This window comes from Dromiciops gliroides, chromosome 6 (assembly GCF_019393635.1).
Source record: "Dromiciops gliroides isolate mDroGli1 chromosome 6, mDroGli1.pri, whole genome shotgun sequence".
Lineage (NCBI taxonomy): Eukaryota > Metazoa > Chordata > Mammalia > Microbiotheria > Microbiotheriidae > Dromiciops > Dromiciops gliroides.
In genome coordinates this window covers 14,636,199-14,655,552 of record NC_057866.1, presented here as the reverse complement: position 1 = coordinate 14,655,552, position 19,354 = coordinate 14,636,199, and the positions used below count along the sequence as shown (strand labels likewise).

The window sequence follows — 19,354 nt, the reverse complement described above, 5'->3', positions numbered from 1 at the left end:
ACAAAGCAGTGGTCAGAAGCAAAACAACCTTTGAAGAAAGGCAGTATAAAAAAAGAGAAAGAAGGAAAGACAAGAAAAAAAGGTGAACGGAAATGCATAACGATAATAATGGGGGCAGCAAGGTGGCACAGTGATAAAACACCAGTCCTGGATTCAGGAGGACCTGAATCCGTCCTCAGACACTTGACACTTACTAGCTGTGTGACCCTGGGCAAGTCACTTAACCCTCATTGCCCCACCAAAAAAAATGATAATAATGAATGTGGATGGTATGAATTCACCCATAAAAACAAGCAGATAGCAGAATAAATTAGGACCCCAAATCTAACAAAGTGCTATATACCAGAAACACAATTGAAACAGAAAGTCACACAGAGTTAAAATAAGTGGATGAAGCAGTTTCTAGTATGCTTTAGCTAAAACAAAACAAAACAAAACAAAACAAAAAATCATAATCTGAAATAAATAAAACAAAACCAAAAAACCTGATCCAATTAAAAAAGATACGCAGGAAAACAACATCTTGCTATAATTCACCCTAGACAATCAATTAATTTCAGTAGTAGGCCTATATGCAGCAAATGGTATAAAATAAAAATTCTTAAAGAAAATATTAAATGAATTAGAGGAGGAAATATATGGTAAATTTATGCTATGGAGCCCAAACTTTTACCTCAAAGATTTAGTTTAATTTAACCAAAGAACAAATATTAAATTAATTAAGGAGAGGGTTAGAATTTTAGAAAAGTTAAAAATGATAGAATTCTGGATAAAACTGGATGGGAATAGAAAGAATTATATCCTTTTCTTAGGCATAATTACTCTTCCTAAAAACTGGCCATGTATTAGGCCATAAACACTTCATAAACAATGCAGAAAAGCAGAAATATTATTAAATGCACAGTTGTCAGATCAGAATGATATGAACATTACATTCAACAAGGACAATGGAATCATAGATTACAATCAATTGCAAAATAAATTAATTGTAAGAATGAGTGGGTCAATGAATGAATTATATAAACCATCAATAATTTCATTTAAAAGAATGACAGCAATCAGAAAACATTCAGCCAAAGCAGTACTTAGGAAAAAATTTACACCTCTAAATTTGTACATCAATAAAAGAGGAAGAATATATCAATTAATTGGACATGCAGCTAAAAAAAAAACCCTAAAAATAGAACAGATTAAAAATCCCTGATAAGGGGGAAGCTAGGTGGCGCAGTGGATAAAGCAACAACCCTGGATTCAAGAAGACCTGAGTTCAAATATGGCCTCAGACACTTGACACTCACTAGCTGTGTGACCCTGGGCAAGTCACTTAACCCCAATTGCTCCACCCCCCAAAAATGCTCATTGTCTGATTGACATTGCCACGGAAAAAAAAATAAATAAAATAACAAGTAAACAAATAAAAAATATCTGATAAAAGAAAAAAATGAAATCCTTAAAATCAGAGACTTATGAAACTAAAAATAAAAATTTCTTGAAAGGTAGAAACTGATTTTGTGGAAAAAACAATAAAATATATAAATTATTGATTAATTTGATTAGAAATGAAATTAAATAATTTACCAGCATCAAAGATGAAAAGCATGAATTGGCTACCAATAAAGGAGAAATTAAAGGGGCGGTTAGGAAATATTTTGCCCAATTATGCACCAGTAAAAATGATGATGCAAGTGAAATGGATGAACAAAAATAAAAATTGCCCAGATTAACAGAAGAGACAATAGAATACTTAAATAACTCTATCTTAGAAAAAGCAATTGAAAAAACACTAAATGAGCACCATCAAAAAATCTCCAAAACCAGATGGATTTACAAGTGAATTTAACCAAACATTTAAGGAACAATTCATCCTAATACCAGATAAACTATTTGGAAAAAAAAAACATAATTAAAGGAATCCTATTAAATTTTTCCCCCATGGGGACATCCCTTTATTTTCCCATTTTCAAAGGTAGGAATACAAAGGATTACACATTGTGAATAGTTAGAGACCTCAAGGATGATTTAGTAGAAGCCTCTCATTTTAGAAGAAAACTGAGGCTAGGAAAGGGATGTGACTAAACCAGGGTCACCAGGTCAGTAAGGCAAAGGTAGCCAGCATTGGACCACACCTGGGAGGGACCAGGGGAGGGGCTGATCAAGGATTGTAGGTGAGTGTTCTCTTGGCCTTGGCTGACCGCCCAGGAGGGTAGGAGGTTGATGATCTTTGGTTTGGAGGCTGTCCGATCAGCTGACTGGGAGTGATGTAGACCCCTGGCCCCTGCATCTGTCTGGGCCCCAAGTTAGGCAGGAGCTGACCACTGGAGCAGCCAGAACTCGCTTCAGTTTCTGTCCTGAGTCCTGCCTCCACAGGCTGTACGCATTGCATGTTGTGAACCTGGGCTGACTCAGGGGGCCTCTGGGGGGCCTGGTTCCGGAAGGATACTCCCACCTGCAAGTGAGAGCCTAACTTCTTGTTGTCAGAGTTCTGCATCACCCGGGCATCATCTATATCCTTCTGAGCTGGGAAGTGCCGGGTGGAGCTCCTTGGGGAAATCTGGGCCATCTCCTGTATAAGTAGATCAAGGGGCATTTCACCTGGGAGATCCATCGAGGATAGAAGGTTATACGGTTTCACCAGCTGGGGGTAGATAGGGTCAAGCTCTGTCTGCATCTTATTTTCACAGGTTATAATCAGATCTTTTACTTCCATTTTGGCTGCCGGAAGCGCCGCTCCTCTGTGGTTGTTGTTGGTGTTGGCAGATGTCAGGCTCCTTTGCCACAAGGGTTGCTCCCCTCAATGACGGTAGCAAGGGCCGCCTGCCGGTGCAGGATCAAGGTGCGCTCATGTCATATTACACATGAAAGTGACCTAGGTAGGATTCCATCCCTCCCTACTACATCCCTCGGGGAGGGCAGGAGTTACCTCTTTCTTTGTTTTTTCAATCTTTACCCTCTTTCACCCCCCATGCCCCGCCCAATCCTGATGCTTTAAGCAGCAGGGGCTTAATCAACGTTTGCTAAAGAAGTGGATTGGGCTGCAGGTGCTCTCCTAACTGGGGACTCTCCGAGCTAATGCTTGAGGGCCTTCGGTGGGGGATACGGGGATGCTGGGTCGGCTACTGGATGGGCTGGATGGCCTCTGCTGTCCTTTCCAGCTCGGAATGCTTGGAACTCTGGGGAGGAATGAATGAATGAAGGGAGGTGCTGGCAGTGGTTGACAGAAGCGCCCGAGAACTTCACAGGGTTCTTTGACAGGCGGAGAGAGAGAGGGGGGAGGGTTGGGGGGGGGAAGGAAAGGGAAGGAAGGAAGGAGAGCGAGAGCAAGACCGAAGGGGGGAAGAGGGAAGGGGGGAGGGAGAGAGGGAGAAAGAGAAGAAGAACACGCTCGAGAAAGCTTAAAATTTTTAAAGACACAAATATGGTTCCAATATCTAAACCAGAGAGAGAGCCAAATCATAGAAAGAAAACTATAGACAAGTTTCCCTAATGAATGTTGATGCAAAAATTTTAAATAAAATACTAATAAAGACATTACAGCAATTTATCACAAAGATCATATGCTATAATTAAATAGGACGTATACCAGGAATGCAGGGCTAGTTCAATATGAGGAAAAATCTAAGCATAATTGAAAAAATCAATAACAAAAAATTCATTATTATCTTCATAGCTGCAGAAAAATCTTTTGAAAAAATACAACACCCATTGCTATTAAAACATGAAAAGCATAGGAATCAATGAAAGCTTTATTAAAATGGTAACTAGTCCTTCTCCAAAACCAAGTGAAAGTATTATCTGTAATAGGCATAAGCTATAAGTTTTCCCACTCTTCTTCTTTTATCTATCTATTTATTTATTTATTTTGTGGGGCAATGAGCATTAAGTGACTTGCCCAGGGTCACAGAGCTAGTAAGGGTAGTGTCTGAGACCAGATTTGAACTCAGGTACTTCTGACTCCTGGGCGGGTGCTTTATCCACTACACCACCTAGCTGCCCCCCAGTCTTCTTTAATGTTGTTATAGAAATGCTGCAATAACATTAACACAAGTGAAGGGATCAAGAGAATAAAGATAGGCAGGAAGTAAACAAAAATGGAACTCTTTGGAGATAATATGAAGGTATACTTTTAATAAGAAGTACCACTAAACATCATTTATGACCGCTAATGCATTTACCTGTCCTCTTAGTCCATGAAGAAACAGAATATTGCTCAGAATTTGCTCAGACCAAAAGTAAAACATCATTTTGATTTGCGCTTATCTTCCTCTTCTTTCTACCACAGTGTCCTACTGCCTCACTAATTGGATTGCAGAGTTTGTGTATCATTCATCAAAACTTTTTTTGAGTGTCTACTTAGTTGCCTCATTTTAGGTATCTGATAAAATTTTATTCAAAGAAAATGAAAATATAAACAATATCCATTTCAAGTCATAGAGTAGATTTGGAGGACAAATTAATTTCAGATTCAGGAAGAAGGGAAATAATTACTTAGTATTTGAAGGTCATATTAAACACAGAATTTGATGGAGCTTTTTAGCCCAAACTATGAAGGCGAATACTTGTGGTTGATTCACATAGAAATAAATGTACACAAATAAAGAACTGATAAATAGAAGTATATATAGAATGGTTTTATGTATACATATATATACATATATACACACAGAGATATATATGTTTAAAAGGAAATATTGTACATAATAAATTTGTATTTTCATGTGCAATCATTTTCTTTATTCTACTCTGTTATGATAATGCTTGTTTTATTTCTTGTTTGGAATAAAAATATTGAAAAAAATGCTGATATCAATCTCAAGATAACATAAGTCAGATATGAAGATTTATTAAGCACCACCTAAATTTACAGGCACTATAATAAGTGCTTGAGGATACAATGAAAAACATTTATTTTTATTTATTGAGAATTTGTTCCTGAGTTAAATATAAAAACAAATTTTAACGTCGATTTTTAAAACTTTGTGTTCCAAATTCCCTCCTCCCTCCCTCCCCACTCCCCTTAATAATTCAAGCAATTCAATATAAGTTATACATGTGCAGTCATGCAAAAGTACAATGAAAAACATAACATTCCATGCCCGCAAGGACCCCAAAGTCTAATGGAGGAAGACAAAAGGTAAGGAGAAGCTATGAAGCAGTGGTAAAGCATTAGGGACCCTGATGTTAGGGTATGATGAAGTCCTGAAACTATTATGGGAAAAGATTTGAGGAAGTGAGAATTTCAGAGCTGATTGCATCTTGCAGAATAGTAAGTTATAGAGATCCTGATGTCTAGAAAAGCAACAGGGTAGAAAATGCAAAAAGAACAGAATACTTTCCATGGGAGTGCTTTTAGATAAGGGAAAAAGAGGAGTCCCTCTTTCAAACTCTGGTAATTTTACACACATTTTTAAGAAGGTAAAATCAGAATCAATGCATCAATTCATCATTTGTTAGGTAGATTTTTACTTTAAGACAATCAGCATCAAATCAAATAAATCAATGTCATCAACTCATGTAGAAAACAGAATGAGTTCCTTGCAAGCAGTTGGGTTTTTTTGTTTGTTTTTGTCTTTTTCAATTCTTTGTATCCCTCATTTTTAGTACAGCTCTTGACATATTGGAACTGATTTTAAAATGATCATTGTCAAGGGCAGCTAAATGGAGCAGTGGATAAAGCACTGGCCCTGGATTCAAGACCTGAGTTCAAATCCAGCCTCAAGTACTTGACACTTACTAGCTGTGTGACCCTGGGCAAGTAAGTCACTTAACCCTCATTGTCCCACCCTCCCCCCAAAAAGCTCATTGATTGACATTGCAGCAGGAAAGATTACAAAATATTTGATGTTTTAAGGGTAAAAAAGACTATTGGAATAAAAACAAGCAACACCACTGGCCTTCCTTACCTGAGGGACTTTATAGAGTCCTAGTATATTGGCAAATGACAAAGACAATGGACCTGATATCCCTCCAATGACAGCCACTGACTTTTTCTGCCTGTCACAGCTGTAGTTAGGGATGGTCCTACCCCTCCCTGACAGCCATATCAAGGAGCTCTCCACAGCTATATTGCTGTCGTGGAAGTTATTGAGGAGGTGGTATCCCAGGGTTATGTTTGGCAGCAAAAAGGTGTCCTTGTTGATCTCATCCACAGCAAACTGGAAGGCCAAGAAATGTTGGTAGTATTTGAGCATTTTCCTACAGTAATAGGAAGAAGTTCAAGAGCTAAGCAAAATTCCTTGTGCACAGATACAACTAGGTAACAGTATATTGAGTGTTGGTCATGAAGTAAGCAAAACTTGTGGTTAAATATTATCTATAATATTGACTTGCTATGCCACTCTGGATCTCTCATTTGACCTCTAGGAAACTCAATGGCCTCATGTGCATAATATAGACTTGGAACTAAATATCTTCTAAGTTCCTTTTCAGTCTCAAAATGAATTATCTTGTGTTTCAGATTTGATGATAGTACTAGAGATGAATTGAAACAACACACAGAGGAGTCTGATTTTCTATCCAATGGTACTGAAATCAAATTTGTACAGTCAAAGGTAGAGGAAAATTCAATTTTGAACTGAAAAGTCCAGATTTAATTTAATGATCCTCTTGAAATGTGAATATATACTCATCCGAGAATAGAAAAAATAATTGATTATGGGACTTTGAGAAGTTTTAAAATGATGTTTAAAATAAAAAAGTAAGAACCAGCTTACATGGTTTCCAAAGAAGTGTTTTCTTGATCTTGTCAGACATAACACTGAAGTTTCCAAGCTCAAGTACTCATCTCATTATTGCTGAAGTCCCTGATTGACATACTATAGAGCTTGAGGTATTTCAGAAGTTAAGGAGTAGTCAGTAAAAATGAAGAAACAAACAAAAATATCCTACCATAAATTGCAATTATTACAACTGGGACACTTAAAAATAATCCAAGAGGGGCAGCTAGGTGACATAGTGGATAAAGCACTGGCCCTGGATTCAAGAGGACCTGAGTTCAAAGCGGGCTTCAGACACCCGACACTTACTAGTTGTGTGACCCTGGGCAAGTCACATAACCCTCCTTGCCCCACAAAACAAAAATGAATGTTAAAAAAATAATAGAAGAGGGGCAGCTGGGTGGCGTAGTAGATAGAGCACCAGCCCTGGATTCAGGAGGACCCGAGTTCAAATCCAGCCTCAGAGACTTGACACGGACTAGCTGTGTGACCCTAGGCACTTAACCCCAATTGCCTCACCAAATAATAATAATAATAATAATCCAAGAAATAGTGAATAACTTAAAAACATATACAAGTAAAGGTTCAATGAAAACATAGCTTGGGTACAAAGTCAACAGAATTCCTGAACAAGCAGAAGGAAGAGTTTATTTTAAAAAAAAAGAATTCAAAAGTTTTTTTTTAAATATAAATTTGAAAAAGAGAAAAATAAAAAATATATATAAATTTGAGACTACTAGAAAATAAAATATCGAAATAAATGGGGGTTATAGGGGAAATGGAAAGAATTACCTGATAGAAAAAATAAGTACAGTGGATAAAGCACTGGCCCTGGATTCAGGAGGACCCGAGTTCAAATCCGTCCTCAGACACTTGACACTTACTAACTGTGTGACCCTGGGCAAGTCACTTAACCCTCATTGTCCCACAAAATAAACAAAAAAATAAGCATGAAACATTACCCAAGAAATAAAATCTCTGAAAATTGGGACCAAAAAGAAACTAATGGTTCCTTAAGAAAGGAAAAGCAATCAAAACAAAGACAAAAGACTTTAGGTTTAGGAGAACAGTAGGCAATCTTAAAGCCACAAACAATCTTGAAAATTTAATGATGAAGACAATTCCAAAAGATGCATGATAGAAAATGCTCTCCACATCCAGAAAAAGAACTATGGAGTCTGAATGTAGTTTGAAGCATACTATTTTCACATTTTTTTCTTGTTTTTTGTTTGTTTCTTTTTTCTTGTGTTTTTTCCCTTTTGTTCTAATTCTTCTCTCACAATGTAACTAATGTGGAAATATGTTTAACATGACTGTAATGTATAACCTATATCACATTGCTTCCTGGTTTGGGGAGGGGACAGGGAATGGAGGGAGGGAGAAAAATGTGGAACTCACAATTTTACAAAAATGCATGTTGACGTGCATACCATTTGACTCAACAATAACACTACTAGGTCTATATTCAAAAGAGATCATAAAAAAGGGAAAGGACCCACATGTACAAAAATATTTCTAGCTGCTCTTTTTGTGGTGACAAAGAATTGGAAATTGAGGGGATGCCCACCAATTAGGGATTGGAATAAACAATTTGTGGTATATGATGGTGATGGAATATTATTGTGGTATAAGAAATGACAAGGAGGATGATTTCAGAAAGGCCTGAAAGACTTGTACAAAATGATGCATAGTGAAGTGAGCAGAACCAAGAAAATGTGGCTAGAGACGGCAATTTTTTTAGTTATAGCAACTTTTTTGTATAGCAAAAAAATCATAAACACTTGACATTCCCATCAATTGGAAGTGGGTAAATGCATTGTGGTACATTAATGCAACAGTAAATAATGGTGCTGTAAGAAACAAGGAATACAACAAATATAAAGAAGTATGGGAAACCATCTGAACCAATGCAAGATGATATAAGCAGAACTAGGAAAACAGTATAAACAACAACTTAACAATGTAAATAGCATAAACAACAAAAAATGAAACTAAATGCTGTGAACTTATTAATGACCAAGTTTGGACCCAAAGAAAAAATATGAGGGGGGATTCTTCCCTTTTTGAAGAAGTAGGCACTATGTGAGGAACTCAAAATAGTTTTGTTGACTTATTCTTCATTATGAAGGATGGTACTGTGAGAGGGAAGAAGAGAAGGCTGTACTGGAAAATACAGGTGATGTAAAAAAAATCATTAACATTTTTTAAAGTTTGCTATTGAAAGACTGGCTCATTTTCTGTTAAAATCTGGCTTTCCCACATCCCTCAAAAAAGCTTCCATTACGATAACTGTCTAAACATGGCTATGTGTGAAGTTTTTCATTATTAAAGAAAGCGCTAATCACAGGAGGAAATGATTTAGACTTTCAGCTTGTTGGAAATACATTTTTTTTGGCTGAGGCCTAGAGAGTGTGATCAAGGTGAACACTACAGATGAGTGGACCCTCATCTATCCAAATTATAATCTTAAAGATTTTCCTGGTGCCTGATTGCGCCAAATTCCTAGTCATCCTTTCTGCAGAGGGCAAACTCAGCAATAGAGATACCCATTTTCCTGGGGGGTGGGGCTTTAATAGAGTTGCTCTCTGTGAATACATTACAGACAAGGTCAGAAATTAAATGTCAGTCTTATGAGCAAAAGGCCTATCTTTCTTAGTTTTTCACTCTGACTGTGATGAAAACTCTCCAGAAACCAACTTGCTAACGTTCCTTCTCTCGATTGGCTCTTAAGAGAGGTGGTCAGAGGACAGCAATATTGTTTGATGAACTGTGAATGATAACTATTCTCAGTAATACAACGATCCAAAGCAATCCCAAAGGACTAATGATGAAGCATGCTATCCACCTCCAAAGAAAGAATTGATATTGACCGAACACAGAAGGAAGCATGCTATTTTTCACTTTCTTTCATTTTTTGTCCTTTTATTCAAGTTTTCTTATACAAAATAGCTAATATGGCAATGTTTTGCATAATTGCACATACAGAGATCATAATGAAATAAGTTACTGCTGTCAAGAAGAACCAAGCTCAAGCCCTGCCTTGAAAAAGCCATCACGGGGGCGGCTAGGTGGCGCAGTGGATAAAGCACCAGCTCTGGATTCAGGAGTACCTGAGTTCAAATCCAGCCTCAGACACTTAACATTTACTAGCTGTGTGACCCTGGGCAAGTCACTTAACCCCCATTGCCCTGAGCAAAAAAAAAACAAAAAAAAGGGGGCAGCTAGATGGCGCAGTGGATAGAGCACTGGCCCTGGAGTCAGGAGTACCTGAGTTCAAATCCGGCCTCAGACACTTAATACTAGCTGTGTGACCCTGGGCAAGTCACTTAACCCCAATTGCCCTGCAAAAAAACAAACAAACAAACAAACAAAAAAAGGGGCAGCTAGGTGGCACAGTGGATAGAGCACTGGTCCTGGAGTCAGGAGGACCTGAGTTCAAATCCAGCCTCAGACACTTGATACTTACTAGCTGTGTGACCCTGGGCAAGTCACTTAACCCCAATTGCTTCACAAAAAAACAAAGAAAAAGAAAAAGCCATCACAATAACCTCTCTGTGTTTTGTTTTGTGTTCTAAGGAGTTATAAGAGGGCACCTACATCACAGGGTTGTTGTGGGGATCTAAGATTTGCAAGCCTTTAGTGCAAGCTCCAGTGCTTCCAATTGGGAGCTGTCTCAGACAGATTATGCACAACTAATTGTACTCATTTATCAAACTCAAAGTCAGAGAAGTAACCTGTTGACCCCCTGCTTATTTCAAACAATAAGCCAGCTACATATCTTGTTGGGAGGTGGCAAGTAAATGTTGGCAACCCAAAAGTTGTCAATTATTTGCGTGTTCAGGAAATCCCAATCTTTGTTAGGAACTAGACCTGGTTCAGGTTAGTGACTTCACAATTTTTTGAAGATGCAATTATGCTAATAAAGGGCTTCTACAAAACAAAACAAAAACAAAACACCTTATGAGATTCTTAACTGATATTATTTTGAATCCGACTCTGGGTATGATCACCAAGGAATTCTATTGAGCCAATGATCAACAATGCCAGCAACCCTATGAGGTTCTACATGCATAAATTGTTGGTGGAGTTCTCATGGGAAAGGCTAGGCGCTCTATCCATTGAGCCACCTAGCTGTCCCTGTGACATTTCTTGTATGGAAAAATATGCCGTCTGGCTCATTTTTAAGTCTGGCTCAATGCACATGGCCATCTTAATAACTTTCACCTGGAATAGATGTGAAGTTAGGAAAGCATTTTTCCCTTACCATATAGTCCTGTACCTATTCTCTTATGTCCAATTTCTATAATCATGTTAAAGGATCAGTAGGATGACAATACTAAATCTTTATCTTATATACTCATCCTGGAGCACATATGAATTACTATAATAAGATGCAGATAGAAGATTTGAGCTCTTTGGCCTATAATTTTAGTCTTCTATATTCCAACTAACCAATTAAGTATTTAGCCTTGACATCTGCTATTAGTGATATATTTCTGTGTAATTTCTCACAATGGTATGGGGATAATTAGGTAAATGATGCAAAGACTTGTGTGACCATGATATAATTCAGTTATTTAGTTAATATCGTATGTTTCAGTTCTGTATTAATGAAAAGAATATCAGTACAATTAGTTATCTTAGAAGAATGACTTGTTGCATATCTTGTAAATTCCTTAAAGAGACACCCACTTTTACTAGGGGTTATTCATTTGAAAATGGTGAGAAGGTGCGAATATTTTTATTATAAATATCTTACTTGATATTCACTATTTTAAAATTGGTGACTCAATGTATGTATACACCCTATCCCAGAACCTTTTGTTACAAAAGTTCATCTGGCAAAATTTAAATGAATTCATTTTTGTATTACAGTCCATCTCCTTATAAAAAGTTCTCTGTTTTTAATTCTTTTTTTTTTTTTTTTTTTTAGTGAGGCAGTTGGGGTTAAGTGACTTGCCCAGGGTCACACAGCTAGTAAGTATTAAGTGTCTGAGGCCGGATTTGAACTCAGATACTCCTGAATCCAGGGCCGGTGCTCTATCCACTGCGCCACCTAGCTGCCCCAATGCCCTAGCTGTTTTTAATTCTTTAGTAGAATCTTATCCTCCTGGTGGGGGAATGAATAATGCAAAGTATAAAAATTGGATTCCAAATTTCTGTTTGTATCTGAGTTTTCTCTCTATCTCTGTCTTTCTGTCTCTATCTCTCCTTTTCTCTCTCTATCTGTCCCTCTCTTTCAATACATATATTTCACCATGACAGTTGGACAACACAAAATTGTAAATTCCCTGGTCAAAAAGGTTCAAAACTTCATTTTCTAATAATAGAGACATAAAGTTTGAGCTCACTTTCATTGTTTGACCTTGTTATTACAAAGGAATTTGAAATTTGTGTTTGAATAAATTTTGTAGGAAATTTTTAGCAGAGAAGAATATTTCTACAAGCGAACTGAGCTAAAGAAGAACTGCTCTGAGACCCGGCCTGAACTGTGGAAGCCCATCAGATGTTTCCAGAGGAACAGATGGAGACACATCTGTGAATTTTATTTTGCTGTTCACTTTTATCTATAAGGGCTACTTATCAATTTTGTCAGTGTCACCCATCTTCCACATTTCCCCCTCAAATTGTCTCCCCTCATAAGTCCCATAGTTAGGAAACTTTGATGAAGGGTTTGTCATATAAGTTGGAGATTGAGGAGGCTATGCCTTAAAAGAATCAAATGGAAGAATCTGAGAAATTATTAATAACATATCTTGGGGAGATTCAGAGAAAAGTCCCTTTTTCCTGTAATTTCAGTAATTCTTACTGAATAAGATTGCATTAACTCTCCTCATCTTGGTCAGACACTACTTAACCATTCAAGAAATGTAATCTAGCTCATTGTCTTCTATTCAGACTTGGGTAGAAACAAATCCGATTGTCTAGGTAGAGGAAGGCTTCACCTTCCAAGGGTCACTGCCCTCCCATTGAAGAGGGGATAGATTTTTTTGAAATGATAGACCAAAGCTGAATATAGAAATAATTTCTATTGACCCCATTGACCACCTACTGTTTCAAGGGTAAGCTGTGAGCCCTGTAATATGATTATATTTGGTCTGAGAAAGACAGCCAAGTGAGCATTATTTTATTAATAACCTGCTTGGCTTATTAATAAAATGATTAAATTACCCAAAACCTATGTCTCTCAACTTTTTAATTGTCACAGAATCTCAAATGGGATCACAAAGAGTCAGACATGATTGAAATGAGTGAACTACAAAAATCTTAGGATACTTCTCCAAGGTGTGTTCATGCTTTACCATGACCTCTGAAGAAACAAAATTGTAAGAAGCCCAATGGGTATCCAAGAGGGCATGAAATTTCTCAAGGTTTGGGCCTAAAAGGGTATACAGCTTGATTCAAATAAGTAAACACTTTTCTTATCATATATATGGAAATACAAGGATCCAGATTTAAAGGCAGCTAAATATGCGGTGGCATAATAGCAACAGTGATTTTACTATAAGACATAGTATAGGGGCAGCTAGGTGGCACAGTGGATAAAGCACTGGCTCTGGATTCAGGAGGACATGAGTTCAAATCTGGTCTCAGACACTTGACACTTACTAGCTGCATGACCTTGGGCAAGTCACTTAACCCTCATTGCCCCATCCCCCCCCCAAAAAAAAAAGACATAGCATAAAAAATATCATTTTCTGACTTCTCTGATACATGTTCCCATTCTCCCTGCCATGGAGGCTTTTGCCCAGACACAGTATCATCCTGACATTTGAATATATCTGATTACTTATTACCATGTTGTCTTGCTACCTCCACAACTGGAAAGCACAGAGAAATTGTATCATTCAACACAATATTTTGTGATTATTGAGGTGACCCATATTACATATCTGATAAAATTTTATTTAATGAAAAGAAGTTAACAATATAAATTACATACATTCTTTTTTATTAAATTATGAAAGTATTTTATTATTTTCCAGTTAAATGTAGAGATCGTTTTCAACATTTGTTTTGATAATACTTCTAGTTTCACATTTTTCCCTCCCCCCTCCCCTCTAAATTACATATATTCTTGTGGGAATGATCATACTTTTAGGGCAATTCAAGCCTATATTCAGGAAGGAAGCAAACACTACCTTAGTACTTGCAGGTCATATTAAAGTGATGGACATTGGAAGCATAGATCGATGAAGCCAAATTCTAGGAGTTGATTCATGGAGGAAAAATTCACAAATCCTTCTCAAGATGACAAGAGTCAAAGTTAGAGTTGAACATTTATTAAATCCCTCCTATATTTCCAGGTACTGTGTTAAATGCTTCAAGATATGAAAAAATATATGAGTCCCTTCTGAGAAGTTATTCAACATATACTGGGAGAAGACAAGAGGTAAAGAGAAGATATAAAGCAGGAATGGGGCAAAAGGATAACCAGTGCTAGGGCATGATGACTTTCTGCAGCTGCAGTAAGAAGTAATCTGAGAAAGTAAGAGTTTCAGAGCTGATCATATCTTATAGAATGATGACTTAAGGGATGTCTTTAAGAACATTCTGAGAAGAGGGAAAGAGAGAAATATCTTTTTTACCTGGAATTGTGGATGACTGATACAAATATAGAAAAAAGATTAAACCAGAGGCAATTGACCATTAATTGAGTGATTTTTACTTGAATCAAAACAATCAGTGCTAAATCAACTAATCTAGAGAAGAGTCAACTCTTTGAGAACAGTTTTTTTTTCTCTTGCTTTTGTATCCACTATTGTTAGAGAAGTGCCTGATATGTGGAAGGTGCTTCATGAATGTTAGTTGTCTGAATGACAGTGCACCAGTAAGAGTTCTAATGGATTTGAAGTTTTTATGACAAAGAACATGTCAGAATGGAAATGGGCAGTAGTAGTGGGCTCCCTTACCTATGGGACATTATAGAATCCTAATAAAGTGGCATAAGGCATGGGCTGAAGAACAGATATCTCTCCATTGACAGCCACTGACTTTTATTTTCTATCACATCTATAGTTTGGGAAGGGCCTACCTCTCCCTGATAGCCATGTCAAGGAGATCTCTATAGCTAGACCGCTGTACTGGAAGTTATTGAGGAGCAGGTATCCCATGGTTATGTTGGACAGCAAATGGGGATCCTTGTTGATCTCAATCACAGCAAATTGTTGGGTTAAAAAATGTTGATAGTGTTTGACCATCTTCCTATGGAAATAAGAAGAGGATAAAGAGGTGGGCAAAATTTCTTATGATAGATGACATACTGGATTGAGTATTGTACATGGAATCAAGAATGTGTTTAAATCTTGCCACTAATTTTGCTAGCTGTGTGGCTTTGGATATATTGTTTAACTCCCCTGAGTGTCAGTGCTCTCGCGTATATAATGCAGATTTTGGACTCAATAAATTCTAAGTTGCTTTCAATCTCAAAAGGAATGATCATGTGCTTCTGACTTTAATAATAGACCTGAAATGAAACTGAACATATCAAACACTGATTTACTATGCAATGACTCTGAGATGAGATTTCTGTAGACATAGTGAAGACTCCAATTCTGAACTTGATGTCCAGATGTTTTTAATGACCCTTGGAAAATGTGGCTAAATACTTACCCAAGAAGAGACAACTGTACTGGTTATGTGCCTTTTAATGCCATTTGAAATCATAGGTAGGGAACTGTAACATGTCTTTCAAAAGAAGTATTTATCATGACAATATTAGGGTTAACATTGGAGTAAATAAGCAAGTCCTCAAATGCCTGACTCATAGAGCTAGATAGTAAGAAGTTTCTCAAAATTTATGGCTAAAAGGGCAAATTTAGAATATGATAAGTCCACACCCCTACAACTTTATTCAAGTAAGTAAACACTATTCATGTCATAGATATGGGACTAAAGGGAGCCAAGGAAGTTCAGTAAATGTATTCAAACAGGAGAGAAATTAAAGTGCATCCAGTGAGTAGAGAATGAAATAATTGATCAAAATCTGTAAATCAACTCATAAGCATGCAGGAAGCACTGACTGTATTGTAAGCATGTGCTGAGAATTTAGAGACAAGAGTAAAACAATCCTGTCCTCAAAGAGGTTACATTCTAGTCAATCAAAATATCATGCGCCATAGCAGTAGACTAAATTATATAGTAAACAGACAAAACATCTTTGTGAGGGGAGGCACTGGCAGCTCAGGGGGAACAGAAAAGTCCTCATCTAGAAAGTAGTCTAGGGATTGGTACTTTAAAAACTACTAATGCTAAGTGAAGAGAGTATGAATTCAAGGAATGAAAAATAGTCTTTGCAAAGCAGGTAAATGAGATGGAGTGTGGAATATGAAAAAAGAAAGCCATTCTGTTTGACTGAACTTAAATATTTGTGGTAGGTTTTAAAAGAATATCAGTTTAGATATTTAGATGGTGGCCAGGTTATGAAAATCCTTAAATAATGAAGAGTTTACATTTGACAAGAGAGGTAAAAGGAAACAACTGGAATTGAATAAGTAGGCAAGCATAATACCAAGACCTATGCCTTAGGAAAATCACTTTGGTAATTTTATGGAAATTGACTGGAGTCGGGAGAGATTTGAAGCAGGAAATCAATCAGGTGACCATTGCAATACAAAAAAGGTAAGTAAGGCTAAATGGGAATAGTCATTGAGTGTGCAGAAAAGATGGGACAGATATAAAAGAAATGTGGGGAGGGAGAAATTGAGTAGGTTAGTGATTGGATACAGAGATTGAGAAGAAGCTGACACTGACCCAGAATTTTTAATTGTGGATGACTTGAAGGAAGATTGTGCATTTAACAAAAATCGGCAAGTTTTAAATGATGCTATGTTTAGGGGGAAATATTATGAATTCTATTTAGGAAATATCAAGTAGAAAAAGCCTAAGTAACATTCAATTTGAAATTTGAGATCAGTCGATGGTAATAGGGGACTGCAATACAAGAAAAAGATTACAGCTGCTTATATAAGTTGTTCCATTTTATGTGACCGTTTTCAGGACCCCATTTAGGTTTTCCTTAGCAAGGATACTGGAGTAGTTTGCCACTTCCTACTCCTGGTCACTTTATAGATGAGTAAACTGAGGTAAACAGAGGTGACTTCCCCAGGGTCACACTGCTAGTAAGTGTCTGAGGCCAGATTTGAACTCATAAAGATGAGACTTCCTGACTCCCAGCCAAGGTTCTATGCACTGTACCATCTAGCTACATTTATATGTATATGCATCTGCATATATATGTGTATGCAAATACAAACTTAAAAGTATATATATATATATTTTAGTGAGGCAATTAGGGTTAAGTGACTTGCCCAGGGTCACACAGCTAGTAAGTGTTAAGTGTCTGAGGCTGGATTTGAACTCAGGTACTCCTGACTCCAGGGCCAGTGCTCTATCCACTGCACCACCTAGCTGCCCCAAAAGTATGTATTTTTTATCTGTAAATGCATGTTTATGTAGAGATACAAATATGCATATATACATATATATATATGCGTGTGTGTGTGTGTGTAATATAATTCACCTAAATAGAATCAATTATTAATCACATATATAGTGATGAGGTCACTTAGAGTGTGACCCACTCAGCTCTGTTTTCTCTTCCAATAAGATAGGATGTCATTTTGTCTTCTGCCTAAATCATTGGTAAAAATAATGTTTAAGTAATTTTATTTGGGGAATATATTGATTAAAATATTTGGTTGTCCTGCTTATAGATCACTTATAGAAAAGTGATCAGTTTCCAGCAATTCCTCTTAAGAAAAGAAAATCTTAATAATGAATAGTGATAAAATGTAATTTTTTCATTAAAAAAGGAATATTTCTGCAACAGTACATTACTCCTACCTGGAGTCAACCTATAATAATAATAAAGACAGGATACATAAAATTTGGCAGGAAATAAGAAAGTATATAAAGCTGCAGAATTAGAAGAAGGAAAAAATGAGGGAGAAATATGAGGAGATATTTTGTCCTGCAAAACAGAATGAAATTCCATTAAAAAAGAAGGTAAGGGAAATTGTTGTCAGAGACCTCTCAACCCTCTGATCAGCTTCATCTCTGCTCAGTAGATAAGATGCACAGGAGGAGTGAGAAACATTCTGCAGTATGCAGGGCCCAGTTTTGAGATTTCCTGGAAAAGAGCAGGCTGTCTTGTGTCTGAAAGCATTATGGTGATGTATTAAGCACAGTTCTACAACCAAAGAAAATCACTATGTCCCCTCTTAATATTTGAAAACTGTTAGAGTATTAAGAAATAGAAGGAAACAATGGGGAAAAAGAATAAAAGAACTGGAAACAATATTGTGAATTTTATCAGAGTTTCATTTCTCTGTTCTAAGTGGTACAGTACATAGAGCACTGGGCTTGGAATAAAAAAGACAATTTCTTAAGTTGAAATCTTCCCTCAGATATTTACTAGCTCTGTGACCCTGGGTAAGTTACTTACCCCTGTTTGCCCTTGTTTCCGCATCTATAAAATAAGCTAGAGAATGAAATGGCAAACCCCTCCAGTATCTCTAAATGAAAACCCTAAATGGGGTCATGGAGAGTTGGACACAACTGAAAAATCACTTAAAAATAGCATTTCTCAGGGCAGCTAAGCGATACAATGGATAAAGCACCAGCCCTGGATTCAGGAGGACCTGAGTTCAAATCCGGCCTCAGACACTTGACACTTACTAGCTGTGTGACCCTGGGCAAGTCACTTAACCCTCATTGCCCTGGGGGGGGGACCAAAAACATTTATCTATGTTCTAAAATGGCAGTCACATTACTTAGAGGAAGAACAATTTGAATAAATGGTAAGCTACTCAATTATAGGTAATTTTGCTTTTTAAAAAAGTAAATGATATACTTCTTAAGGTAAGGCTCATTTTTCATTTTGAACTCCTCACTACCCAAACCATGGCCTGCACATTGTGCTCATTTTGTTAAATTCAATGAAATTATCCAAAAGATTATTTCAGAAATATAGAAGGAGTGCAATCTTTGGATTATTAGTGAACTATGGTAACACTCTCATTCACATAATACTCTACCCATTATGGAAACTAGTTAGAGGTATGTCTGATTATATTTTACCCAATCAGTATGAACAGAAGAGATAACTTACCGTGATTCCATAGTAGGCGGGAGTGGTGGAAATGTGAATTGCAGAAGATTTTGGGAGCCGAAAGGGTAGTCAAACATGGACAATAAGGCCCCTATGACCAGGTCCCCATCCTTGTAAAACATAGGACTGTATTCTCTTTCCAAGAGACAGCTATGCTGCACATTCTGATATTCAGAAAGAGAAAACTGCAAAAACAGGACCAGGAATCCCCTAGAGAATAAGAGCCACAGTTTGCCCAAGCTCATGGCCAACATGCTAAATCTTGGAAAAGCCAAGGAGGGGAGACTCTCAAGATTCATGTCTTTGTTCATGCTTCTGTGAGCACATTCTCTATAGCTAAAATATTTTATTCTTGATGAAGATCCCAGGTATTCACACCCAGGGAGAGAGTACTCTATGAAGAACGAAAGCAAAACTTAGATAGAACAGGATATATTTATGGGCAAATTTTGCCTTCTAGATATTATCCTAAGTGTTCCCAGTGGATAGAGTTGGAAAATTGGTTCATCTTGCTGTCTCATAATTGAAA

At 37.0% G+C, this 19,354-nt stretch overlaps 1 protein-coding gene across 1 annotated transcript in view; it reads right to left on the bottom strand.

The window, feature by feature from the left end:
* Positions 1–19,070, bottom strand: part of LOC122731272 (vomeronasal type-2 receptor 26-like) — a 41,704-nt gene extending 22,634 nt beyond the window's left edge. The window contains exons 1-2 of the mRNA XM_043971279.1: positions 18,826–19,070; positions 5,901–6,192 (exon numbers count right to left, since the gene is read on the bottom strand). Of these exons, the coding sequence (XP_043827214.1) occupies positions 5,901–6,192; positions 18,826–19,070 (537 nt within the window). The remainder of the gene's footprint in view (positions 1–5,900; positions 6,193–18,825) is intronic.
* Positions 19,071–19,354: the final 284 nt, after the last annotated feature.